General features: G+C 45.3%; 1 protein-coding gene across 1 annotated transcript in view; it reads left to right on the plus strand.

Annotated features, from left to right (window-relative positions):
* Window positions 1-1575: 1575 nt before the first annotated feature.
* Window positions 1576-27036, plus strand: part of st6galnac5a (ST6 (alpha-N-acetyl-neuraminyl-2,3-beta-galactosyl-1,3)-N-acetylgalactosaminide alpha-2,6-sialyltransferase 5a) — a 118710-nt gene continuing 93249 nt past the window's right edge. Inside the window, exons 1-2 of the mRNA XM_069942387.1 lie at window positions 1576-1590; window positions 1790-1975. Coding sequence (XP_069798488.1) covers window positions 1576-1590; window positions 1790-1975 — 201 coding nt within the window. The remainder of the gene's footprint in view (window positions 1591-1789; window positions 1976-27036) is intronic.

A 27036-nucleotide genomic window follows, 5' to 3' on the forward strand; every position in this document is an offset into this window, starting at 1 on the left:
TGTGAAAGATAGGGTTGAGTTACAGTAACCAGAATTAGTGTTGTTGTTGTGCGTTACTCCTGGGAAAGGGGGGAACACAGAATCAGTGGCTTTTGAAATAAGGAAGACCATTTTCATTGTCTCTTTGGAAAAGAGGACAGATTTTACTTGGTCTGTTTTTTGTGTGGCCACCGTGTTTAACCCTTGTCTGGGTCTGTGACTTCATCATGGAAAAAGATAACCACATTTGATTAACCCTTGCCTGGGTTTGTGATGGAAGAAAATAGCCACATTATGAGCAAAGAGGCCTGAAATGTTTAAAAGCGCTTTATAATTATTTCTGAACTGAGCAACACTAAAATGATGCTGAACTTTTAAAGATTGACTTTTCTGAGTGGGACTTTAATTTTACACACACACACACATTTACATTTGTGCATAGTGAGGTTACTTTTAGAGATAAGTAAGAGATGTTATGTTATTTATAGTTTAATTTTATTAAATTATAGTATATAATTTTATTATTTTGAATTTTCCATTGCTGTTCCTGTGTTAATGCTAAATAATTGAAAGGGTTGTTAGTTTGTAACAACTGCCTTTCCATTCCTATGGAGGCTGCATGACCTGCTGAGTTTCTCGGACACTTTTGTGCACTGCACCAGCCCCCAACATGGTGGCATGGTTGGCGCCACGCCTTTACAGCACCAGTGATCAGGACCAGGGTTCGAATCCCATGCTATCTGCAAGGAGTTCCACACGTTCTCCCCGTGTCTGCCTGGATTTTCCAGTTTCCTCTCACCGTTTGTAGTTCAATTGGATGTAATTGACCGGCATGGACTCATGGGCCAAAATGGGCTGTATGTCTAAAATTTAACATTTAAAAACATGAACAGATTTTCTTGTTTGGAAGTTGTGGTTCACTGAGGCAAGCACAAAACTCAACAGGCTTTATTCAGATAAAAGTCTGAACCCCAGTCCATGCTTCGGTGGTGGCTCAAGAGGGGCGGGCTCAGGTCGATATTAGGGTCGGCTGATTGACAGCCGGCCAGGTGGAGTCAGCCCTTTAGGTAGTCTTCCTGCAGGTTTAGAGATCGCCCCCCCCCCCCCCCTGCAGTCGGCTGGCGTCACCGACATAGGACTGAGGGTTGAGATCTGGAATGAGAAGTCATTCTATTGTGTTGGGTTTAAATGGCTTCAATGTGTTCAATAAATTTCTACACTCTTAAATCTGCACTTGCCTCAGTCAGTGTTTACCCTAAATTGTTTGCCGACATTTGTGATGGAAACATTATTATTTTCCCAGATTTTACATAGGCCAGTTGTATTGACTTTGTTTCTATAGCGTATTCAAAGGGAAAAATAAAAGGAAAGCCTTTATTTCTTCTAAGCACATTTATTGCCGGGCACTGGGACCCTGCGGAGTCCTTACGATTCCCCGAATCCAGAGGGTTGAGTCTGCAGTCTGAAGCGGGGTGACGCTGTTTCAGAGAGAGAGAGAGAAGCGTGGCGGCTTGGCCCGTCTAGTCGAGCCAGAGGCGGCCGATGGAAGGCTGTCGGTAGGGAGATGGGTTCGAAACCCAGCAGCAGCCAAGCAGAATGAAGAGGGTGCTGGTAAATTGGGGCTCCATGTGTAGGAAGAAACTACTTTTTAATTGCAAATCGTCAGAATCCGGCACGTCGATGCAAATTAAACTTTTATTGGGTTCTGTGGATGATTTAAACTGATGGGAAAATGTTTCCTGAAACTCGCTAATTTGTCGACCTGACTTTTGCAATTGTCCTCTCTGTTTATGTCTCTGCGTTTGTCTAGCGCCGTGCCATCGTAGTGTTTTTGGGGCTTTCCGCGTGTGGGACCCTTCTGGTTCTGTACAGCACCAAAGGCGAGCGCAGAGGGGGCTCCAAGCTGCCCGGCAGCGCAGAGGGATGGAGCACAGGGAGGGACCGGCGGCCCGAGCCCGCAGCGCTAACGGGATACATCAATCTCATCGACCGCAAGGTAAACGCGGCCGGCGGGTGGGTGGTGGGGGAGTGGGGGGGGGGGGGGGTCGCCTCCATACAGGAAGTCAGATAGACAGCGTCAGCTCCAACGAGCCAAGGCTGAGCAGGATCTCCCTCCCCCAGGGGATTGAGGAGCTTGGAATTGCTCTGGGGTTAAAGCGGTGGAAGGTGCCCAAGCTGGAGACGGGGGGTGCAAGGTGGGGAGGGGGGGGTGCAAGGTGGGGAGGGGGGGTGCAAGGTGGGGAGGGGGGGTGCAAGGTGGGGAGGGGGGGTGCAAGGTGGGGAGGGGGGGTCCAAGGCTGGGGGCGGGGGTCCAAGGCTGGGGGCGGGGGTCCAAGGCTGGGGGCGGGGGTCCAAGGCTGGGGGCGGGGGTCCAAGGCTGGGGGCGGGGGTCCAAGGCTGGGGGCGGGGGTCCAAGGCTGGGGGCGGGGGTCCAAGGCTGGGGGCGGGGGTCCAAGGCTGGGGGCGGGGGTCCAAGGCTGGGGGCGGGGGTCCAAGGCTGGGGGCGGGGGTCCAAGGCTGGGGGCGGGGGTCCAAGGCTGGGGGCGGGGGTCCAAGGCTGGGGGCGGGGGTCCAAGGCTGGGGGCGGGGGTCCAGGATCAGTGAACCGGTGCGGACTTGAAAGGCCAACAAGGCCTGTTTCCGCTCCATAAATGGTTATATGGTTATAATGGCTAGGAGGATGAGAACAGACCAAAGATATTAATGGGAAGCAAAACACGAAAGTCTGTAGACACCCGTGGCTGGGGAAACTCAGCAGGTCAAACAGTGCACTTTATATATAGCAAAGACAAAATCCCCTTTCACACTTGCATCCCACTAAATTTAGTGTCTCGGGATAGGAATGGGGGTTTGGCTTTTTACTTGGCCATTCCTATTGAGGGACACCGAACACGTTCACACTTGCAAGGAGCCATCTTCCCCGCACCCCCCCCTCCCCACCTGGGGTAGGACTGTTTACCTTCTACTGCTTCACATTTGCCTGCAGATGCCAGGGATTGTACTTGGGGTCGAGGCCGTCAATCCCCAGTGTGAGATGGCATCATCTGAAATTGGCATTGAGCTGATTTTGCTTTCACACTTATCACGTTAAAGGCTGATTGGCCATTAATTCCTGGAATCACTTGCAAGTGTGAAAGGGGCGAAAGGTACATAACCGATGTTTCAGGTTCAAGCCCGAAACGTTGGTTATGTATCTTTGTCTTTGCTGTACAAGGTGTTAATGAGATGTGGAGAGAGGAAAGGAGAGCATTAACAGGGGAAGGGGTGTTTGGGGCTCAGAGCTGGGGGTAAAGGAGACAGAGGGAAAGATGGGGTGGGGGGCTAACAGAAACTGGAGAAGTCAGTGCTAATGCCATCCAGTTGGAGGGTGTTCAAAAGGAATATCAAGGTGTTCCTCCAATTTGCGGGTGGTCTCAGTCTGGTAGGGCATGAGACAATGGGCATACATGTCAGCAAGGAAATGGGATGGAGAATTGAAATGGATGGCCACTGGGAGATCCACGCTATTGCAGAGGACAGACCTGAGGTACTCAATGAAGTGATCTCCCAGTCTGCGTTCAGTCTCTCCGATATAGAGGAGACCACAATGGGAGTGGCAGTTGTAGTTAATGTACCCTGCAGATTCACAGATGAAGTGTTGCTTCATGTGGAAGGACTGTTTGGGGCCCCAAATGGGGGTGAGGGAGGAGGAGTGGGTGGTAGTGGAGCACCTTCTGTAGTCACAGGGGTAGCTTCCATGGGGGGATTGGAGTAGTGGATGAGAGATCACAGATAGAGTGGTCCCTCCGGAAGGCCAAGAGGTGAGGAACAGTGAAGATATGTCTGGTGGTGGGATCACATAGTCAATGTGGGAAGTAGTGGAGGATGATGTGTTGGACATGGAGGCTAATGGGGCTGTAGGTGAGGACAAGGGGAATCCTGTCCTTGATATGTGTGGGGCCCAGGGCAGATGTGTAGGTAATAGAGAATATGCAGGTGGAGGCCAAGTTGATGGTGGCAGAGAGGAAGCCACGTTGTTTGAAGAAGGAGGACATCCCTGATGATCTGGCATGGATGTTCTCATCCTGTGTGCAGATGCAATGGAGACGGAGGAATTGGGAGAAAGGAATGGAATACTTCCAGGAGACAGGGTGTAAAGAGGTGTAGTCGAAGTGAGATAATGTATGAAAGACCCTTTGGTTTCTAAGGGCTCTAATATTCTAAGGATTTCTATGTTCAGTGTCGAAGAAGAGGTGAAAGGTTAGCATTAAGTCGCCTTTTTTCTAATTTGCTTGAATGTATAAATACTTGATCTGTCCCTGATTTCAAAGCAGAACATCAGAAACAGGAGCTGGACTAGGGCACTTGGCAAACTTGCCTTTCGGTATGATCCTGGTTGATCTGCAACAGCCCCATTTCCCCCCCCTCCCGCCCCCGTCATCTGCTCCCCATGCTGCTCCCATCCCCCCATTAGCTCCCCATGCCAACCCCCACCGCTCCCATCAGTTCCCCCACTGCTCCCAACCCCCCATCAGCTCCTGCTGTTGCTCTCAGAATCTGATTTCAGATTTATTGTCAGACTGACATGACATAAACCCTGAGATTCTGTTACTGTGGGCAAGGCAGAATTGCCACTTATTGGTAGTGAAAACAGAAAATGTACACAATGTATACATGTAAACAAATAAAGAAAGATAAACGAACTAACTGTGCAATACAGAGAACAAAAATAAATCATTAAAGTGCACAAGTGTGAGTCCTTAAATGAGTCCCTGATTGAGTTTGTGGTTGAGGAGTCTGATGGTGGAGGGGTAGCAGCTGTTCCTGAACCTGGTGGGTGCGAGTCTTGTGGCCCCTCTACCTCTTTCCTGATGGCAGCAGCGAGAACCGAGCATGTGCTGGGTGATGTGTATGTCCTTGATGGTCGCTCCTGCTCTCCAATGGCAGCGTTTCCTGTAGATGTTCTCGATGGTGGGGAGGATGATATCCTGGCTGTGTCCATTAGCTTTTGGAGGGCTTTAGACTCCGAGATATTGGTGCCACCATGCCAGACTCTAGTGTAGCCGGTCAGCACACTTTCCACCATACCTCTAGAAATTTGCTAGGGTTTCCGTTGTCATACCGAACCTCCGCAAACTCCTGAGGAAGTAGAGGCACTGACGTGTTTTTTTCACGATGCCATTAGCGTGCTGGATCCAGGAAAGATCCTTGAAGATAGTGACTCCCAAGAACCTAGATTTGCTCACCCTCTCCTCCTCTGACACCCTTATGGTATACCTCTGGCTTTACCTTCTGAAGTCAGGGTTTCAAGTTTGGCAGGACAGCAGGGAGAGGAAAGAGGCATATTAAAATAATTTGAGGGTGGAACAGCAGGAAATGATAAATAGATGCTATAATGACAATTGTGAGAATGGAAGAGAGGAGGATGGGCAGAAGGTAGGATGTGGGAGATCCCTACAATATTTATTTCAATGCGAGGAGTGTGGTAAAAAAAGTTGGATGAACTAAATGTGTGGATTGACACGTGGCATTATGATGTTGTGGGCACTAGTGAGGAGGTTGAAGGAAGGTTGTGACTGGCAGTTGAATGTTCCAGGATTTTGCTGCTTTAGATGTGACAGAGTTGGTGGATTAAGAGGGGGAGGTGTGGCATTACTTGTCAGGGAGGATATTACAGCAGTGCTGAGGCAAGGTAAACTGGAGGGCTCGTCAAGGGAGGCAGTGTGGGTAGAGCTGAAAAATAAGAAGGGTGAGGTTATGGGGGTATATTATAGGCCTCCAAATGGGGAAAGGGACCTTGAAGAGCAAATGTGCAAGGAAATAGGTGAGATGTGCAATAGGAATAGGGTGGTGTTGGTTGGGGATTTCAATTTTCCAAACATAGATTGGGAAACACGTCAGTGAGAGGGCAGGATGGCTTAGTTTATACAATGTGTTCAGGATTGCTTTTTGCAGCAGTATGTGGAGATGTCCACTAGAGGGGGAGCAGTTAGTGAATGAAATAGGGCAGGGGATGGAGGTAAGTGTTGGAGAGAGCTTCAGAGCCAGTGATCATGGGTCCATTAGTTTTAGCTTAATGATGGAAAGGGAAAGGTTGGGTCCGAGGTTGAAGGTCTTCGAGTGGGGGAAAGGCCAGATTTGAAGAAATGAGAAGGGATTTGCAGAGAGTTGTGTGGGCTGATCTTTTTGCCAGAGAGGATGTAGAGGAAATTTGGAGGGTATTTAAAAGTGAGATTTTGAGAGTACAGTATCTTTATGTTCCAGTCAGGCCAAAAGACAAGACAAAAAGTTCAAGGGAGCCATGGTTTTCTAGAAAAATTAAGAAGTTGGTTTGGGTCAAGAGGGAGGCCTATGCTAAATATAAGAAACAGGGGATTGAGGAGATGTGTGATCATTACTTGCAGGAAGAACCTTAAGAGGGAACTTAGAAAGGAAAAAAGAACATATGAGGTGTCCATAGCTAATAGGGTGAAAGTGAATCCTAAGGGTTTTTACAGTAACGTGAACAGTAAAAGGAGGGTTAAGGATAGAATAGATCCACTGGATGATGGGACCGGTGGACTATGTGAGGAACTGTATGAGATGGGAGAGATTTTGAATGATTTTTTGCTTGTCTGTATTCATGAGGGAAAGCGACATTGGAATATGTGAGATAAGTGAGGCAAATGGCTTAGTTATGGAAAGGATAGGAATGAGTAAAGTGAGGGTTTTGGAGCTTCTAGGGTCAATAAAGGTGGATAAGTCTCCTGGTCCTGATGGGATTTTTTTCAGGATGTTAAGGGAGGTCAGGGAGCAATAGCAGGGGCTCTGATCACTGGAGGAGGGTGTGGTGCCGTAGGAATGGAGGGTTGCAAATGTAGTTCCGTTATTGAAAAAAGGCATAAGGTGCAGGCCAAGTGATTATCAGCCAGTAAGTTTGACTTCGGTGGTGGGGAAGGTTATGGAGGGTATTCTTCGAGATAGTATATACGTATATTTGGATAGGCAGGGATTGATTAGGGGCACCCAACATTGGTTTGTAAAAGGAAAGTCATGTTTGACCAACCTTGTTGAGTTTTTTGAGGAAGTGACAAAAAAGGTGGATGAAGGTAGAGCGGTGGATGTGATCTATTTGGATTTTGATCAGGTTCCGCATGGAAGGTTAATAAGGACGGTTCAGTAGAGAGATTGTGACGTGGGTTCAGAGGTGGCTGGGAGATAGACAGCGGAGAGTCATAGTGGACAACTGTCTGTCAGGTTGGAAGCCTGTGACAAGCGGTGTGCCTCAGGGATCGGTGCTGGGTCCCTTGTTGTTTATCATTTATATTGATGATTTAGAGGAGGGTGTGGTTAACTGGGTAAGCAAATATATAGATAATATGAAAATAGGGGGAGTGGTGGATACTGAGGAAGATTTTCTTGGATTACAGAAGGATTTGGATTGTTTGGAAGAGTGGGCTGAAAGATGGCAGATGAAATTCAATGTAGACAAGTGTGAGGTGCTGTATTTCGGGGGAAAAAAAGTAAACAAAACAGAATATATACAGTTAAGGGGAGGGTTTTGAGGTACGCAGAGGAGCAGAGGGACCTGGGGGTTATGGTACAGAGTTCACTAAAGGTGAATTCCCATGTAGACAGGGAGGTTAAGAAGGCATATGGTCTGCTGGCCTTCATAAATCAGTATAGAGTATAGGAGCTGGGAGGTGATGCTGCGGCTGTTTAAGGCATTGGTGAGGCCTGGTTTGGAATATTGTGTTCAGTTCTGGTCTCCAAATTATAGGAAGGATTTAGATAAGGTGGAGAGGGTGGAGAGAAGGTTTACAAGGATGTTGCCTGGTTTACAGCATCTGGATTACAGGGAGAGATTAAAGAGACTGGGACTTTATTCATTGGAACGTCAATGACTGAGAGGGGATTTGATAGAGATATTTAAAATTATGAAAGGAATGGATAGACTAGACATAAATAGGCTCTTTCCCCTGAGGGCAGTGGAGGTTGGAACATGAGGATAAGGGGGCAAAACTTTAGGAGAAATATTAGAGGATGCTTTTTCACTCAGAGAGTGATAGCAGAATGGAATGATCTTCCACAGGAGATAGTTGCGGCAGGGTCCCTTCTGTTATTTAATAGAAGGTTGGATGTGTACGTGGATGTGAGGGGGTTGGAGGGTTATGGGCGGAAAGCAGGAGGGTTGAACTAGTGGAGTTGTTCAAGTAAACCAGCATGGACTTAAAGGGTTGACATGGCCTGTTTCCATGCTGTAAACGTTTATGTGGTTGTATGGTTATAAATAGCAACTTGGCTTTGGACTCAGCACCCCCCTGCTACACTCACCTCCCCATCAGCATCCCTGCTGCTCTCCAGCTGCCTGTGCTCCTCCCCCCACCTGTTTATTCAGGCACCTTCCTGCTTTTTGCTCTTGCCTTGATGAAGGGCTCGGGCCTGAAATATTGGTTATGTATCTTTGCCTCCCTATGAACACTGCGGGACCTGCTGAGATTCTCCCGCACTTTAAGAACCAAAGAACATTATTGCACAGAAAATAGGCCCTTCTGCCCTTCTAGTCTGTCCCAAACTATTATTTTTATTATTCTTTCTTCTGTGCCAGTTCTCCGAAGCCCTCATTAGGGTGGATTTTAGTCCGGCAGTGTAAGTGCAGTGGGTAAATGAACCTTCTTGTATCACCCAAAACATGACAGCACTAAAATGGGCTACTGTATGTCGCTGTCTCTAAGGAGCTTGTACGTTCTCCTCCTGGCTTGCATGGGTTTTCTACAGGTGCCCCGATTTCCTCCCATACTTCAAAATACTTCCAAGGTTGATTAGGTGTAATTGGGGCTGCATGTATTTCAAAGGATGGAAGGGCCTGTGGAATCGTTAAATTTAAAATATATTAAAAATAAATTAAATTTAATGACCACTGATCTGTCTGCACAACTGATGTAGGACAGATTTGGCACTTCCAGCCAACTGTGACCACAAATTGATGGGACAAGGAATTGCTGGAGGAACTCAGCAGGTCAGACACTAATAATGGTCAGTGCTTTGGGTCTGAGCCCTTCAAGACAAAGATGGAATAGGCGAAATTACAAGTTGGGGGAGGGGAGTGGCCCAGAAGTGATACAGTGTACGGTAGGTGTCATGGTTAGCACAACGCCGTTACAGCACCAGCGATCAGGACCAGGGTTCGAATCCCGCGCTGTCTACAAGGGGTTTCTACCTTCTCCCCATGACTGCGTGGGTTTTCCCTGGGGGCTCTCCAGTTTCCCCCCACCCTTCAAAATGCACTGGATATAATTGGATGGCACAGACTTGTGGGCCGAAATGGCCTGTTACCGTGCTGGACGTCTACATTTACATTTAAAAAGTGTAGGACAATGTGTGGGAGGAAGGGGGAGAAAACACCAGGAAGGGGGAGGAAAGGAAAGGCTAAAAGAAATACAGTGAGTACAGGAGTAGGTAAAGAAATGGGTGGCACTTTGACCCAGGACAGACTCTAGATAATAAGATCCTGGACACCTGGTGTCAGAAGGGGATCAGGTGTATCGAGGATTGCTATGAGAAAGGGCAGCTCATTTCATTTTAACAGCTAAGGAATAATTATGTCTAATAAAACTTTCTTCTGCTATCTTCAGCTAAGATCTCTCAAGGGATAATTTGGGACCATCTATGGCCCCGACATTGTGTAGTGGCATGGAGATTCTAATCGAAGGGGAAGTACATGTAAGTTCATCTCTATGAAGCATCTCCCATTCCAAAGGGAGGTCCTGAAGCTGGGCTTACACTTTGGGAAAGGTGGATGACAGACTTTGGCACAACAATCCACGAGCGGTGCTGGTCAGACCTGTGTGTGGACAACCTGACAGCAATCATTAATGCCAGGTACAAGTCGGTGCAATATAATTTCCTGCATCAACTGTACCTCACACCTCAAAAACTGCATAAATCCAAACCAGAAATCATGGAAATGTGCTTCAGCTGTGGAGATTAGAACCTTTATCCATTCATATACCCATATACAGCACAGAACAGGCCAGTTCGGCCCTACTAGTCCATGCCGGAACAAATCCCCACCCTCCTAGTCCCACTGACCAGCACCTGGTTCATACCCCTCCAATCCTATCCCCTCCATATAATTATCCAGTCTTTCCTTAAATGTAAATAACGTCCCTGCTTCAACCACCTCTGCCGGAAGATTATTCCACATCCCAACCTCCCTTTGCAAGAAGAAATTTCCCCTCATGTTCCCCTTATTTTCCCCCTTCAATCTCAAACCATGGCCTCTGGTTTGAATATCCCCCACTCTTAATTGAAAAAGCCTATCCACGTTGACTCTCTCTGTCTTGAACACCTCCATCAAATCCCCCCTCAATCTTCTACACTCCAGAGAAAAAAGCCCCAGGCTGCTCAACCTTTCTCTGTAACTCAAACCCTGAGATCCTGTCAACATTCTCGTGAACCTTCTTTGCACTCTTTCTATTTTGTTTATATTCTTCCTATAATTCGTTGACCAAAACTGCACACAGTATTCCAAATTTGGCCTCACCAATGCCTTGTACAATTTCATCATAACCTTCCTACTCTTGAATTCAATACTCCGATTTATGAAGGCCAACATTCCAAATGCCTTCTTCACCACACCATCTACCTGAGTATCAACTTTGAGGGTACTATTTACCACAACTCCTAAATCCCTTTGTTGCTCTGCACTCCTCAATTGTCTGCCATTCAATGTATATGAACTATTTAGATTTGCCTTTCCAAAATGCAACACTTCACACTTATCCGTATTAAATTCCATCACCATTTCTCAGCCCACTCCTCTCGCTTTCCTATATCTCTTTTTAAGCTACGGTAATCTTCCTCACTGTCCACAATACCACCAATCTTTGTATCATCTGCAAACTTACTTATCCAATTCACCACCCCTTCTTCCAGATCGTTAATATATATAACAAACAATAGTGGACCAAGGACCGATCCCTGAGGAACTCCACCAGCCACCGGCCTCCAATTGGACAAACAATATTCTACCAGTACTCTCTGACACCTCCCATCCAACCATTGTGAATCCATTCCTCTACCTCATTACTTATACCTATTGCCTCCACCTTTTTTCCTAACCTCCTATGGGGAATTTTGTCAAAAGCTTTACTAAAGTCTAAATAGACAACATCCACAGCTTTCCCTTCATCAATCTTTTTTGTAACCCCCTCGAAAAACTCTATAAGGTTTGTTAAGCATGATCTACCCCTGACAAAACCATGCTGACTACTACCTGTTCTTCCAAATATTTGTAAATGCCATCCCTCAGAACACTTTCCATCAACTTGCCCACCACAGACGTCAGACTCACAGGTCTATAATTTCCAGGCTTCCATTTGGACCCTTTCTTAAACAGCGGAACCACATGCGCCACCCTCCAATCCTCTGGCACTACCCCCGTGACTAGTGACATCCTAAATATCTCTGTTTATAGCCCCACTACCTGTACACTAGTCTCCCTGAGTGTCCTTGGGAATACATTGTACGGACCCAGAGATTTGTCCACCTTTATCTTTTTTAACACTGCCATCACTACCTCCTCGGTTATCCTTATATGATTCATGACCTCCCCACTATTTTTCTTTACTTCAACTGGTACAATATTTTTTTCCCTAGTGAATACCGAGGAAAAGAAATCATTCAAAATTTCCCCCATTTCCTCTGACTTCTCACTCAGCCTACCCTCCCTATCTACAAGGGGTCCAATTCTATCCCTCACTAATCTTTTACTTTTAATGTACCTCTAGAAACCCTTTGGATTTATTCTTACTCGGCCTGCCAAAGCCTCTTCGTGCCTCTTTTTCGCCTTTCTAATTTTTTTCTTAAGATTTTTTCTACACTCCTTGTAGTCCTCTTTCAATTTCTCATCACCCTGCTATTTATACCTCCCTCTTTCTCCTAACCAAATTTCTAATATTCCTTGAAAATCAAGGCTCCCTATGACTTCCAGCCTTTCCTTTGATCCTCACTGGGACATATCTACTCTGTACTCTCAAAATTTCTTTTTTGAATATTCTCCATTTTTCATTTACATCCTTTCCTGAAAAAATCCTGTCCCACTCAATACTCCCCAAATCCCTTCTTATTCCTTTGAAATTTGCTTTTCTCCAATCCAGAACCTCAACTTTAGGCCCTTCTTTGCTCTTCCCTAAAACTACCCTAAAACTAATAGAGTTGTGATCACTAGACCCAATTTGTTCTGCAACATTAACCTCAGACACCTGACCTATCTCGTTCCCTAACAGGAGATCCAGTATTACACCGTCCTGAGTCGGTTGCTCTACGTATTGATTAAGAAAACTATCTTGCACACATTTGACAAACTCTAGCCCATCCAGCCCTCTTACTGTATGAGTATCCCAATCAATGTGAGGGAAGTTAAAATCTCCCATGATCACTACCTTATGTTTATTACACATATATGCTATCTCCTTACAAATTTGTTCCTCCAATTTTCTTGGCCCATTTGGTGGTCTATAATACATTCCTATTAGTGCCCTCATGCCTCCTCCACCCCTCAATTCCACCCAAACAGCCTCACTGGACGATCCCTCCATACCATCCTGCCACCTCACAGCAGTAATGTCCTCCTTAACAAGCAGAGCAACTCCTCCCTTTTTTTTACTCCCTGTTCTATCACATCTAAAACATTTGTATTCTGGAATATTTAGTTGCCAGTCCTGACCCTCCTGTAACCAGGTCTCACTAATTGCCACCACATCATGATTCCAAGTGCAAATCCATGCTCTAAGCTCATCTACCTTGTTCACTATGCTTCTTGCATTAAAGTACATGCATTTCAGAGAATTCCCCTCACATATATTCCCTTTTCTACCTTTTACCTTAACCTCCATCCTTCCTTTGTTATCTTTATCATTCTTAACTAGATGGTCATGCACCCTAGACACTGCTCGCAAACTCTGTTCCCCATCCCCCCGCCAAACTAGTTTAAACCTTCCCCCACAGCTCTAGCAAATCTGCTTTCCAGGATATTGGTCCCCCTCCAGTTCAAATGGAGTCCGTCCCTTTTGTACAGGTCCAACCTTCCCCAGAAGAGATCCCAATGATCCAGAAATCTTATCCCTTTCCCCCTGCACCATCTCTTTAGCCACGCATTCATCCTCCACATCCTCCTATTTCTACCCTCACTAGTGCGTGGCATGGGCAGCAATCCAGAGATTACTACCTTGGAGGTCCTGTTTTTTAACTTCTTACCTCATTCCACATAATCATGTTTCAGGACCTCATCCCCACTTCTAACTAAGTCATTGGTCCCCACATGGACCACGACTTCTGGTTGTTCTCCTTCCCCTTGCAGAATGCTATGTACTCGATCAGAGATATCCCTGACCCTAGCACCGGGGAGGCAACATACCAACCTGGAACCCCGATCTCGTCCAACAAACCTCCTATATGTCCCTCTGTCAAGTGAGTCCCCAACCACATTTACCCTGTTCTTATCCCTCCTTCCCTTCTGAGTCTCAGGGGCTGCCCCTGATAGGCTGTTCCCCCCAGCAGTATCCAATGCCGAATACATGTTGCTGAGGGGCACTTCCACAGGGGTACTCTGCACTGGTGCTCTCCCTCCTTTCCTTACAGTCACCCAATTCCCTGACTCCTGCCTTCTAGGGGTGACTGTCTCCCTGTAACTCCTCTCTATCACTGCCTCTTCTTCCCTTATGATCATCAGTTCATCCAATTGCAACTCAAGCTCCCTAACACGGTCGCTCATGAGTTGCAATTGGATTCACCTTTTGCAGGTGTAGTCGTCAGGAACAGCTGTGCTGTCCACAAAGGTGAGAGCCTTCTGGGAGGACCTGGGGGACATTCTGAAAGAAAAATTACACAGGATCTGGAATCAAACCTTCTGAGGAATGTTATGGACGTAAATTTTAAACTGTGCAAATATAAAATTCAGTTTGTGAAAGTTGCCTTGTCGGTAGCCAGGAAGCGTATAGTGGTCACATGGAAGTCCGACACCCAACTAAATATTACACGATGGAATATGGAAATGAAGAGCTGTATTCCCCTGGAGAAAATCATGTATAATTTAAGGAGGAAATATGACACATTTGTTAGGGTTGAAATGTAACCATCTGTGCCAGTAGTGGAGTGATTGAAATCAATAAAGTGGGTCGCGGCGCAGATGATGGGCTGTTGGATTTTATCCCCTATCTTTTTTATTTTAGGTATCGTTGGGTTTTTCGCAAGTTCTTTTAAGCGTCTGTGACTTTATCGATAGTTGGTTCTTTGTTTAATTTATATAATCTTTTCTTAGTTGTATTAGGGTACGGGAGGGAGGGGAGAGGGGCGGAGGATAACCAAACATGTTATATGCCATTGTTGAGAGAGATTGTGTTATTTGTTTGGATTTGTACGAGTCTTTGAAAATCAAAACTAAAATATTCTCAAAAAAAAAGTGGTTGGCTCAGTTGGTGTAGCGGTTAGAGCCACGCCTTTACAGCGCCAGCCATTTTGAATGAGGTTCGAATCCTGCGCTGTCTGTAAGGAATTTGTATATTCTCCTCGTGTCTATGTGGGTTTTCCCCGGGGGCTCTGGTTTCCTCCCACCCTTCAAAACGTACCTGGGTTGTAGTTTAATTGCGTATAAATTGGACAGCATTGTCTCGTTGGCCAAAATGGCCTGTTACCGTGCTGTATGTCTAATTTTGTTTTTTAATCGTAAACTGTGAAATTAGATGAGGGAGGGCATTACCTAAAATGAGAAAAATCACGGTTCATGCTGTCATGTTTAAGGCTCTCCAGTAGGAGGATAATGACCTGTTCCTCAATTTCATGTTTAGCCTTGACCTGACAATGGATGAGGCCAAGGACAGATTTATCACTGTAGGAATGAGTCGGGCATTTAGAATGGTTGGCAACGCCAGGGTGTTCGGCAAAGTTGTCAGCCAACCTGCATTTGATCTCACACTGAATGTGAATACTTATTTTATCTTCCTTTTATACTTCTTTCTTCGTCAGGCCTGTGGAGCCTGGTCCACCATTCAATATGTTTCTTCCCTTTGTTGTGTATGTTTTTTTTGTGTCCTGTGCATGTGTAGTTACTTATATGTTTAGTGTTAAATTGGAGAGGGGGGTGGGATGGAAGGGAAGGAAAGGAAGATGTATGGTGCTTAAACTCAAAGGAAACTGTATATTATGGATTGCTGTAAATTGTTCCCGTGAGGCGGGTTGCAACGTCGAGCTTTGCTTTGAGGTTTGCCTGGAAGTTTCCTCTCGCTTCGTCTGACTGCAGGTTTCCAACATTGAACCTCTTTCTGGGGGCTTTATTGTTCCTGGGCTTTGGTTTGAAGTGAAGGTTGAGCTTGCAGCGAACCAGCCGGTGGTCAGTGTGGCATTCCGCGCTAGGCGTGACCCTGGTGTGGAGCTGCGCTGGATGGGTCACGTCTCCAGAATGGAGGACCATCGCCTTCCCAAGATCGTATTATATGGCGAGCTCTCCACTGGCCACCGTGACAGAGGTGCACCAAAGAAAAGGTACAAGGACTGCCTAAAGAAATCTCTTGGTGCCTGCCACATTGACCACCGCCAGTGGGCTGATAACGCCTCAAACCGTGCATCTTGGCGCCTCACAGTTTGGCGGGCAGCAGCCTCCTTTGAAGAAGACCGCAGAGCCCACCTCACTGACAAAAGGCAAAGGAGGAAAAACCCAACACCCAACCCCAACCAACCAATTTTCCCTTGCAACCGCTGCAATCATGTCTGCCTGTCCCGCATCGGACTTGTCAGCCACAAACGAGCCTGCAGCTGACGTGGACTTTTTACCCCCTCCATAAATCTTCGTCCGCGAAGCCAAGCCAAAGAAAAAGAAAAATTGTTCCCAATGCTATGTTAACATCGATGTTGATAACTGTTGGAGTTCAAGACTGGAAAATCATAAATAAAATATTTTTTAAAAAAAGATCATGGCTGATCTGGCCATGATTATAGCTCCACCCACCTGCCTGGTTCCTCATAATCCATAACTCTGCTATTCTTCAAAAGTCTCTCTCTCTCTGTTTAACCACATTCAATGAAACAACCATGCTTGCTTCCTTGGCCGGAGAATTCCACAGATTCCCTGCGGGAAACGGTTCCTACCCTGTCGTAAATCTACTCCCCCCGAACCTAAGTCCCCTAGTTCTAGTCTTGCCTGCCAGTGGAAATCAACTCACTGCTTCTGTCTTATTCATTCCTTTCATATCATTCCCCCTCTCATCCTTCTCAACCTCAATGAGTTTAGTCCCAGGCTACTCAATCTTCCCTTCAATTCCAGAATTAACTTGTCTACGCCACTTTCAAAGCAAGTGCATCTTTTCACAAGGAGACCAGAATGACACGCTGTTCTCCAGGTGCGGCCTCACCAGTACCCTGTACAGTTGCAGCATGACCTCCCTACTCTTAAATTCAATCCCTTCAGCGATTAAGGCCAACATCACATTTGCCTTCTTAATAACCTGCTGCACCTGCAACCTAACTTTTTGCGATTCATTTACAAGTACTCCCAGGTGTCTCTTCCCAACAGCAATACTGCAATATTTCACATTTAAATAATCTACCACTCAAATTGTTCTTAGTGTGTTTTGTGTAACTTGGGAAGCTGCAGCAAGTAAAGCTTTTAATGCAGTTATATCTTGTACTTAGACCACCATTAACATAGAATATAGGAGCTGGGAAGTGACGTTGAGATTGTTCAAGCCATTGGTGAGGCCGAGTTTGAAATACTGTGTGCGGTTCTGGTCTCCAAATTATAGGAAGGATATCAATAAGGTAGAGAGGGTGCAGAGAAGATTTACTAAAATGTTACCTGGATTGCAGTATCTAGAATACGGAGAAAAATTGAGTAGACTGGGTCTTTATTCATTGGAGCTTAGAATGTTGAGGGGGGATTTGATAGAGGTATGTAAAATTATGAGGGGGATTGATAGAGTAGATGTGAATAGGCTCTTCCCCTTGAGGGTAGGTGAGATTGGAGCGAGGGGTCATAAGTTAAGAGTTGGGGGCATAAGTTTAGAAGTAACCTGAGAGGAAGCTTTTTCACTCAGAGAGTGGTGGCTGAGTGGAATGACCTTCCGGAAGAGGTCGTGGCAGCAGGGTCAATCCTGTCATTGAAGAGGAGATTGGATGAGTACATGGATGTGAGGGGATTGGTGGGTTATCGGAGAGGGAGCAGGTAGACGGAACTAATGGAGTTCTCTTAAATTGGTGCGGACTAGAAGGGCCGATATGGCCTGTTTCCGTACTGTAATGGTTATGTGCTATATATGTTCTAATGGTTAGCACAACGCCATTACAGCACCGGCTACCTGGGGTTTGAATATGGAGCTGTCTGTCTATATGTTCATCCGTGACCTGGATGGGTTTCCTCCAGGTGCTCCTGTTTCCTCTCACCCTCCAAAACATATGGGACTGGGGGGGAGGGGGTTGTAGGTTGATTAGTGTATTTGGGTGGTGGGGGGCTGGAAGGACCTGTTACCGTGCTGTTTGCCTATTTAAACTCATTAATAATTAGGTACTTGGCAATAGCCTGTCATTCATTCCCTGAAGTTCGGAGGCAGCAGGCTTGATCTGAATGCATTTTCAGAGGAGCTAAATTCCACGTTGAGGTATCTGGATGTGTGGAGTATTCAGGGAGTGTACAGTGGCCAATGGGGTCCTTGAGAGCATGTGCTGTTTTGAGGGGACCGCGAGAACATGTCACTATTTTGGAGAAGATGGCATGCTTCTCGGAAACATTTACCTGGAGAGCATAAGATAAGAGGTTGTACCTGTATTTTTAGTATCTGACAGTTCCTGTGACCATACCAGTATTTGCTGGAGTGTGTGACAGGAGGTCCCTGGGACGGCAACAGTAATTTCAAGAGCTCCTGTTTGCAACGGTTAGTCTGGGTCAACTATGCTTCCTTGGGCGGAGAATGCCTTACAGACATTAGTGAACTACAGCAATCTATGATTTCCAATACTGAGAGGACTCTCTCATGAGTTTAAACTCCCCACCTGATGTGGTAGGATTTGAACTCCTGACTCTGGACCAGTGATCGAGAACACCAGCTGCTGGCCCAGTAACTTAATGCCTTCTGCTGATGCGCCTGTTACTATTAGTCAGCATGTCAAACTTCGGAGCTCTGAAATTATATAATTTGGATGATAGCATAACATGAAAACAAAAAGAATTGGGACAGGAATAGGCCCTTTGCCACTTCAAGCTTTCTCTTCCAATCATAAACATGGTGCCACATATTCTACCTTAGCGTTTCTCCTCTACAATATTCCTTGATTCCCTTCGTATCCAAAAATCTTTTGATTCCCTTTTAATTGAATTTAACAATGTCTCCCTAATTGTCTGAGTAGGAGAGTTTCACAGATGTCTGCATTAAAAAATTCTCTCTCATCTCAATCCTAAATTGTGCTCTCTAATCCTGCACTCGGTACCCAAGGGTAACAGCTTCCCTGCTGAACCTTGTAATCATTTTGTAAATTTCAATTAAATCTCTGCTGAATCTCGTGGATTCGAGAGAATGCAGGCTTAGTACATTCAATTATCCTTCATAAGCCACATACACCATCCTGGAACTGGTCTGGACAATCTTTGCTGCACTAAACTCTGAGGCAAAAGAATCCTTTTATAGTTCAGGGATCTACAACTCTCCAGATATGGACTCACCAAAGCAGACAGTGAAGGAACTCAGCAGGTCAGGAATATTTATCTTGGCCCAATGTCTAGTCTTGATAAAGGGTGCCAACCCGAATCCTTGACTGACCACTTCTGCCCATGACTGCCGCCAAACCTTCTGAATTCCTCCAATACCTTATTGTCTGCTCAGTATTTCAACATTCATAGTTTTTGCCTTTTCTAAGATCTCACCAGAGCCCTGAATAATTGCTGATGCACCTGTTAATGTGAGGTTATTCATTTTGGAGGCAGTAATAAGAGAGCAGAGTATTATTAAAATGGAGTAAAGCCAGGGAGTGGGGTAGTGAAAAGGGATCTGGGTGGATTTGTACACCAGTCCCTAAAAGCTAGCATTCAGGTTCAGCAAGCTGTGAAGAGGGCAAATGGCATGTCAGCTTTCATAAAGAGGGGGTTGGAGTATGCCCTCCTGCAGTTGATTAGGCCCCTGGTGAGACCTCACCTGGAATATTGCGTCCAGTTCTGGTCCCCAAATTTGAGGAAGGACATACTCACTATAGAGGGATTGCAGCGCAGATTTACAAGGTTAGTTCCCGGGATGGCAGGATTCTCATACGCTGAAAGGTTGGAAAGAATGGGCTTATATGCGATGGAGTTTAGAAAGATGAGGGGAGACATGATTGATGTATGTAAGTTATCAAGGGGCTATGCAGGGTGAAATCGGATTACATGTTCCCAATGTTTAGAGAGACTAGGACTAGAGGGCAAAGTTTAACAATACAGGAAAGGCCCTTTAGGAAGATGAGGAGAATTTTTTTTTAACCCAGAGAATAACATAGAAAACATAGAAGATAGGAGTAGGTCATTCGGCCCTTCGAGCCTGCTCCGCCATTCAATGAGATCATGGCTGATCTTAAAGTTCAGTACCCCGTCCCCGCCTTCTCTCCGTAACCCCTAGTTCCCTTATACTGAAGAAATATATCTAATTCCCTCTTAAATATATTCAATTAACCTGCCTCTACTACTCTCAGTGGCAATGAATTCCACAGATTCACCACCCTCTGAGTAAAGAAATCCCTTCTCATCTCGGTTCTAAATGGTTTACCTATTATCCTCGAACCATGGCCCCGGGTTCTGGACTCCCCCACCATTGGAAACATCCCTTCCACATCCATTCTGTCCAGTCCTGCCAGAATTTTATATGTCTCTATGAGATCCCCTCTCAATCTTCTAAACTCCAGCGAGTACAATCCCAAATTGCGCAATCTTTCCTCCTAAGTCATTCCTGCCATTCCAGGTATCAGCCTGGTGAATCGCCTCTGCACTCCCTCCATTGCAAGAACATCCTTCCTTAGATAAGGTGACCAAAACTGCACACAATACTCCAGGTGGGGTCTCACCAAGGTTCTGTGCAGCTGCAGTAAGGTATCCTTATTCCTATACTCAAACCCTCTTGAGTGGATCTGTGGAATACTTTGCCGCAGAGGGTGGTAGGGGCAGATTCACTGGATATGTTCAAAAGGGAGTTCGATAAGGCTCTTGTGAGCAGGGGAGTTCAGGGTTATGGGGATAAGGCAGAGAATGGATACTGACAGAATGATCAGCCATGATCTGAAAAATGGTGGTGCTGGCTCGATGGGCCAGCACCTACTGTCTATTGACGTCTTTACTGCTGTATTAAAATCCTCCTGTGAGTAAGGCCACCATTTTGTGGAACCTGCATTTCAACTTTTTGTACCATGGTCGATCGGAACATCAACGTTTTCTATTATGTCGCAATTCAAAAAGAATGTTCTCCAATCTTTTTTCTCAACTAAAGTCAGTAATCTTTTTTTCCATGTTATGTTCCACCTGACGCATTTAACCCATGCTTTTCTCATATACTTAGTTACGAGAGCAGAACAGGCTCTCAAAAGAAAGCACTTACCTTATTGTAGCTGCACCTAAGGAAAGATGGATATTAGCCCCAAAATTCAATCAAGTATTAACTTGAGACTGGCTGCCATAAACCTGACCCAGATTCCCATGAATTAAAAAGTGATCAATATGGTTTTTTCAAAAATGAAACAATGGCTAAGTCATTGGGTGTATTTAAGGTAGAGACTGATAGGTTCTTGATTAGCCAGGACATCAAAGGTTATGAGGAGAAGAATGGGCAGTGGGGCTGAGTGGGATGGCTTTTTGAAGCATCTTGTCGATAAGCCCACCAGGGAATTGGCGGTTTTGGATTGGGTGATGTGTAATGAACCTGAGGCGATGAGGGAATTAAAGTTATGGAACTCTTAGTGATCGTAACACAATTGAGCTCATGATTGAATGCTGGGTAAGACTCGATGGGCTGAATAGCCTATTACTGCTCTTGTGCCTTACTGTCTTAAAATTATTTTCAATGGTGGATAATGAAGTATTTAAACCCCAAAAAAAAGGTCGTTCATCTTTTTTTAAAAAAAGAAAAATTTAACAGAGAGGACACAGAAATTTAGAAATCAAATCAGTAAAAAAATGTTTCCACTGAAATCAGCTTCAATTAAAGGCTCTGGGTACAGGGTCAAGTGAACCCTTGGAGGTAATGCTGAATAGATTTTTTGTCAGGCAAAAGTTATCAGGATTTGGAGATCAAGTGTGCAACAGAAGTTGAGGCAGAGATCATGCAGGATTAACTGAAATGGTAACACTGGCTTGATGGGCCAAATGGCTGAATCCTGTCTCGGACAATAGAGTTATGGTGAGTCTTTATGAATGTAGCTGACTGATCGCTGGACTTGGCCAACATCCAGGAAATCAGGTAAACACAGTTATTGCTCTTGTAGCAGTGAGGAACGAACCATTTTTTTTAGCTAGAAACTCATCTATTTTGTCTTCTTTCCCTTCGTTCTCAGTTCGATATAATTGCTCGTAGAATTCCTTGAAGTTTTCATTGATCTCTGTTGGATTATATGTAATTTGTTTGTCCTTTTTCCTTGATGCCAATACCGTTCTTTTAGTTTGTTCTGTCTTAAGCTGCCAAGCCAGTATTTTGTGCGTTTTTTTTTTCTCCTAGGGCTCATAATACTTCTGTTTTGTCTTCACTATGTTCTTCTTCACCTTGTACGTTTGTTGTGTTTCTTACTTTATTTTTTTGTCCGCCATTTCTCTTCTTTTTGTTGTATCTTCCCTTGTTGCTAATTCTTTTTCTGTACTTACTATCTCCCTTTCCAGCTGTTCTATTTCCCGATTTCAGTCCTTTTTCATCTTAGTTACATAACTTATTATCTGCCCTTTATGAAGGCTTTCATTGCATCCCATAGTATAAATTTGTCTTTCACTGATTCCGTATTTATTTCAAAGTACATTTTAATTTGTCGCTCAATGAATTCTCTAAAGTCCTGTCTTTTAAGTAACATGGAGTTTAATCTCCATCTATACGTTCCCGGTAGGATGTGCTCCATCTCTATTGCTAATAACAGGGGTGAGTGATCCGATAACAATCTAGCTTTATATTCTGTTTTTCTAACTCTCCCTTGGATGTGGGCTGACAACAGGAACAGGTCTATCCTTGAGTATGTTTTGTGTCTACCCGAATAATATGAGTATCCCTTCTCCTTTGGGTGTTGTCTCCTCCATATATCCAAAAGTTGCATTTCCTGCATCGAAGGAACGAACTATCTTAATACAGAGCTGTGAGTATTATTGGAAAATCTAAGAAGTGAGGGTGCTGGAAATCTTCAAAACATTTTAAAAAAATGCAAGATATACTCAGAAGGTCAGGTTGCTTATATGGGAAGAGAAACCGAATGAATGTTTCAGGTTGAAAACCCTTCATGAATAACGGATGATCTTAAATGGTCTCTTAAAGGAACCGAAGGTGTTTTAAAACTGCGGGTCTGAGCCCAAGATGGTGGTGCCCGTGCTCAGCACCAGTCACAAGACTCTGGGGAGTTACAACTGATGCAGGACACCAGAAACAGGGATAACCCCCCTCGAGGAGAAGTAAAAGCAGAGGTGACGACCCTGCAAGATGGTGACCACAGCAGCAGGCCAGAGAGGGGTCTTCAGCGGCTGAGGGACCCCCACAGACTGCGAGCGATTGGTGGTCAGGGGACCCCCACGGACTGTGGGCTGCTGGAGACGGGCTCTTGGGAACCAGGTATCGGTGTTGGGAATCGAGAGGATGCTGAGGGCAAGAAAGTCTCCCAGAGCACCTCAGGCACTCAGGTCATTGGGTTTGGAGCTCGGGTTGCCGATGGATCGAACAAAAGTCTGTACGGCTGCAGAAGCAGTGGAGGTGACTCCACAGACACAGAGTCTCTAAGGGGGGAACTCTCTTTTGCTTCTCCTTCTCTTATTGTTCGGCTGCTGGGCAATGCTCATGGTGACTCTTCATTTGCCTTCCAGCAGGAAGAAGTCAACATATTTTATTTTCTATTACATTTTTCATATTGTTACATGACAATAAAGGAATCCTGAATCTTGAAAGGCAGGTGAAGGTGGCCAGACTGAGAGCATTGCCCAAGAAATAGCTGCATTGATGAGGCCTCAATGATTAACCACCAACTACTACAACCATGGCAGCCAACAGCGTTTCAAGAGTGGAAGAAGTGAATAAGGCAACTGGTGGAACCACTGTAAATACTGTTGGTAAGTGTATGGCTGGCCCGCCCCTTGCTGATTTGACTCCTCCCCCTTGATTTCCCTAATAAAGGTGGCAATGGCATAACCTCTCCTTCAGAACAAGCTCGGGTCAGGCCTGCAACATGAGACGTTCTGTTTATCGTCATAAAAGCCTCTTGGTCAGAGAACTTCTGGTCTCTAGAATGGAGATGTTGCTGAGACTGGAGAGGCTGGAAATCGACCCGTGATCACTGAAAACATCTGACAAGTTTGAACTCTGGCTACGCTGCTTTGACGTGTTTCTGCAGGCCTCCACAGCGACTGTCCCATCTGACGCAGTCAAGCTGCACTTTATTGTACCCACGGGTCAGACACCACGGTTACCCAATGGTCAGAGATGTCGAGACATTCACCGAAGCACTGGACATTCTGAAAGGCCCAAGTGAATGGAGTCTATGCCAGGCACGTCCTGGCCCTGCATAGGCAGCGACCTGGGGAGTCAATCAGTGATGACCTTCGGGTCCTGCGAGACCTCAGACGGACTTCAAGGCTGTAACAGCAGAAGAGTACCTGGAGGAGCTGATGCGAGAAGCCTGTGTAGCGGGCATCAGATCGGATTACATTAGCCAGTGACTGCTCGAACAGAGTGAGCTGAAGCTGCAGGAAGCCATAGAATTAGCTAAAACTCTGGAAGTAGCCCTCGGCAATGTGAACTATTTCCTGACCGATATACGCGGCTGCCGCGTGGGGAATCTGGCGCCGTCATCTTGGGACGTGGGATCACAAGCCATCCCACGTCCCAACCTGACCATGGCTGCTGCCACCGGCGAGCACCAGAAGCACTACATCTGCGGCCAGCAGCAGCACCCCAGGACGTGGTCTGTAGATTTGTAGATGGTGAACTGTCAGTGTTTCTTTTGAAGATTTGAGAAGGCTCTTGATTCTGCTCTTAAGTGCATGAAGAACTGCATAAAACCCTGTGTAAAAAGATATGAACTGGGACCTGACAGCCTGTTAACAGTGGGAGTGCCTTGTGGTTCAGGGTTGTTCTTTATATATTTTATAAATGATTTGGAGGAAGAAATTGCATGTGTACCTTTGGGCCTCATCAAATTGGGAGAGACATGCTGAATATTTAATGCATAAAAATCTCAAAAGGCAGAATCAAGGTCGATCAGTGAATCTGGTTCCTAAAATCTTCACGGGACTTTTGTCAAGTAGACACTAAACAAGGAAACAGGATATTGAGAAACATGGAAAGTAGATATTTTCAAACAATTTGTTCAGGGTCAAAGGTACATTATAATTAAAAATGTAACACGCATAATATACTTCACCTTTTGCCTTCTATAAGGCAAAGAGTCACCATCAGGGTTGCCCGGCACCCCTTACAGTCAGAGAGAAAGAGGAGCAGAGAGTTCCTTCAGAGTTACTGAGTCTTTTGGAACAAATGGAAGGAAAGACTGATCACCCTGCTTTAACCAGAAGAGGTGATATCTTTAAAGAAAATGTTACGAACTCAGAGAAACCCAAAACCCAGAAGCAATAGATATTCACCAAGACAAATAGTTACTTAAACAAAAGCTGCTGTTAATTATCCTTAAACAAGAAAACAGAATCATACTTTAATTTATCACTATTGATTTAACTAACCTAACTTAACCCCTCTTCTAATTCTAAGCGCACGTGTACGTAATGTGTGTGTAAGTTCAGAAAAGTTCTTTGGTTCACAGTCCAATCTCACTTCTCTTTCCTCCAAGTTCACCAGTTGCAGGTAACTCTTATACTGTGCACAGAATTAAACATGCATAAAGTTCACCAGGCTTTGGTGCTTGAAAGGTAAATGGTTACCACTCAGGAAGGTTCTTGCCGGTTTTCAGAGAGAGATTTGTTGTTCCAGGTCATCCACAACTGATTCCTTTTTAATCAACCACTTGCTGACGAAACTTGCCCACTCAGGGTTCTCCAGATGATAACCTTTTTCTATCATGTCACCACAGAGATCCCTTTTGAGTCTCTTATTCCAAGTGAAACATTAGACAGCCAGTCCTCTCCTCTTGCATGAACCACAAGGGCTTTGACCAGGCTGTCTTCCAAAATAGGGCTTTCCACAGCTTGCTAGTTTGTCCTGTTCCAGTCCCAGTTGCTTCTGTTGCCAGCTGTAACACTGTATAACTCTCTCTCTCTCTCTCTCTCTCTCTCTCCAAGAGAAAGCCTGTTTGACTCTCTCTGCTTGCCAAACCACATGACCCTCTTAGAACAACAAGTTCTCTTCCAGACAATCTGCAGCTCCAACAAAATCTTTCATCTGTTGCCTTTTGTAAACAACAATCCATTAGTGAAGTCTCTTAAGCACTCTTCAAAGCTCTTGGAAAAGCTGTGGAGCTGATATGTCTTGCTTGGGGCAGAGCTCCAGTATTTTAAATAAGATCTGTTTTAAAGTGTTTGTATGTGACCTACTCTAACAAGCCTTTCCCAATTTATCTCCCAAAAACATATCTATATACTCGGTCACAGAGCTTAAATCGACAAAATGCTTTGGAGTTTATAGAGAGGTTAAATGAAAGGTCACGACAGATGGAACTTAATGTGGATAGATATAGACATACAGCATGGTGACATGCCCTTCCAGCTCACAAGCCTGTACTGCCCAAATACCCCAATTAATCTACAATCTGAGGGGTGGAAGATAACCAGAGCACTCGGAGGAAACCCACACAGACAGTGGCAGATTCCGGCGCAGTTTGCTGGTGATGTAATAGTGTCAAACTAACCTCTACACTAACCGTGCCATCCTGCTGAGTTTTTATTGGTTGGCAAGAGTCATGGAGACATACTGCATGGAAGTAGGCCTTTCAGCCCATTGCTGACACCAACCAAAATGTCCTCTGCACACTTTCCCAACCATCTGTGTTTGGCACATATCCTAATGCATTTCTCTCTGTCCAATTTAATTGCAATAGTCCCTGTCTCACTCACTCCGCCAGCATCCTTCCTGTGCTGAGTGACCAGAACTGAACATAATATTCTAAGCGTGGTCTCACCAGAGATTTTCAGAGCTCCCCCATCACCTCCTGACTCGTGAAGCCCAACATATCATAAACTTTCTTAACTATCCTATTAACCTGCACGTCAACCTTGAGAGATCTATGGATTTGGATCCCAAGCTCCCTGTTGTATCCTATCATTAAACATGTACTCTGCCTTCAAGTTTGACCTTCCAAAATGCAGCGCCTTATCAGGATTGAACTCCATCTGCCACTTTTCTGCCCAACTCTGCATCCTGTCTATATCCTGTTGTATCCTACAGCAACCTTCAACACTGTCCACAACTTCTCCAATCTTCGTTTCATCTGCAAACTTACTGGCCCATTGTGGTGAATGTCTGCCAAGCTGCCTGTCTCCCCTCTGGCGAACCTTGCTGTACTAACATTGGCTGTGCATTATCTGGACTGTTAAGGACACTCCCTTTGGGTATAACTGTATGCACCTATTGTCTTTCATTATTGTACCATGAGCTTCTGCTATTAAAAGCCATCGTCTTTGTCTACTTCACCACCAATGGCTCTTCACTCATACCTCTGCATCTTCATTTATGTAAATCACTAAGAGCAGGGATCCCAGAATACATCCCTGCGGAGCTCTGCTAGTCATTGACCTCCAGGTAGAATACTTTCTGTCCACTACTCAACTGAGGTGACAAATTTCTTCACTAACGACTAGAAAACCATTGGAATTCTGTTCCTAACGAGGCCGTAGAGGGTCGGTCACAGAGTATACTCGAGAGAGAGGATCTCTGCCAGAGGACAGTGGTTCTGAGATAAAAGTTTCAA

The sequence above is a fragment of the Narcine bancroftii genome, chromosome 5 (assembly GCF_036971445.1).
Source record: "Narcine bancroftii isolate sNarBan1 chromosome 5, sNarBan1.hap1, whole genome shotgun sequence".
Taxonomy (NCBI): domain Eukaryota; kingdom Metazoa; phylum Chordata; class Chondrichthyes; order Torpediniformes; family Narcinidae; genus Narcine; species Narcine bancroftii.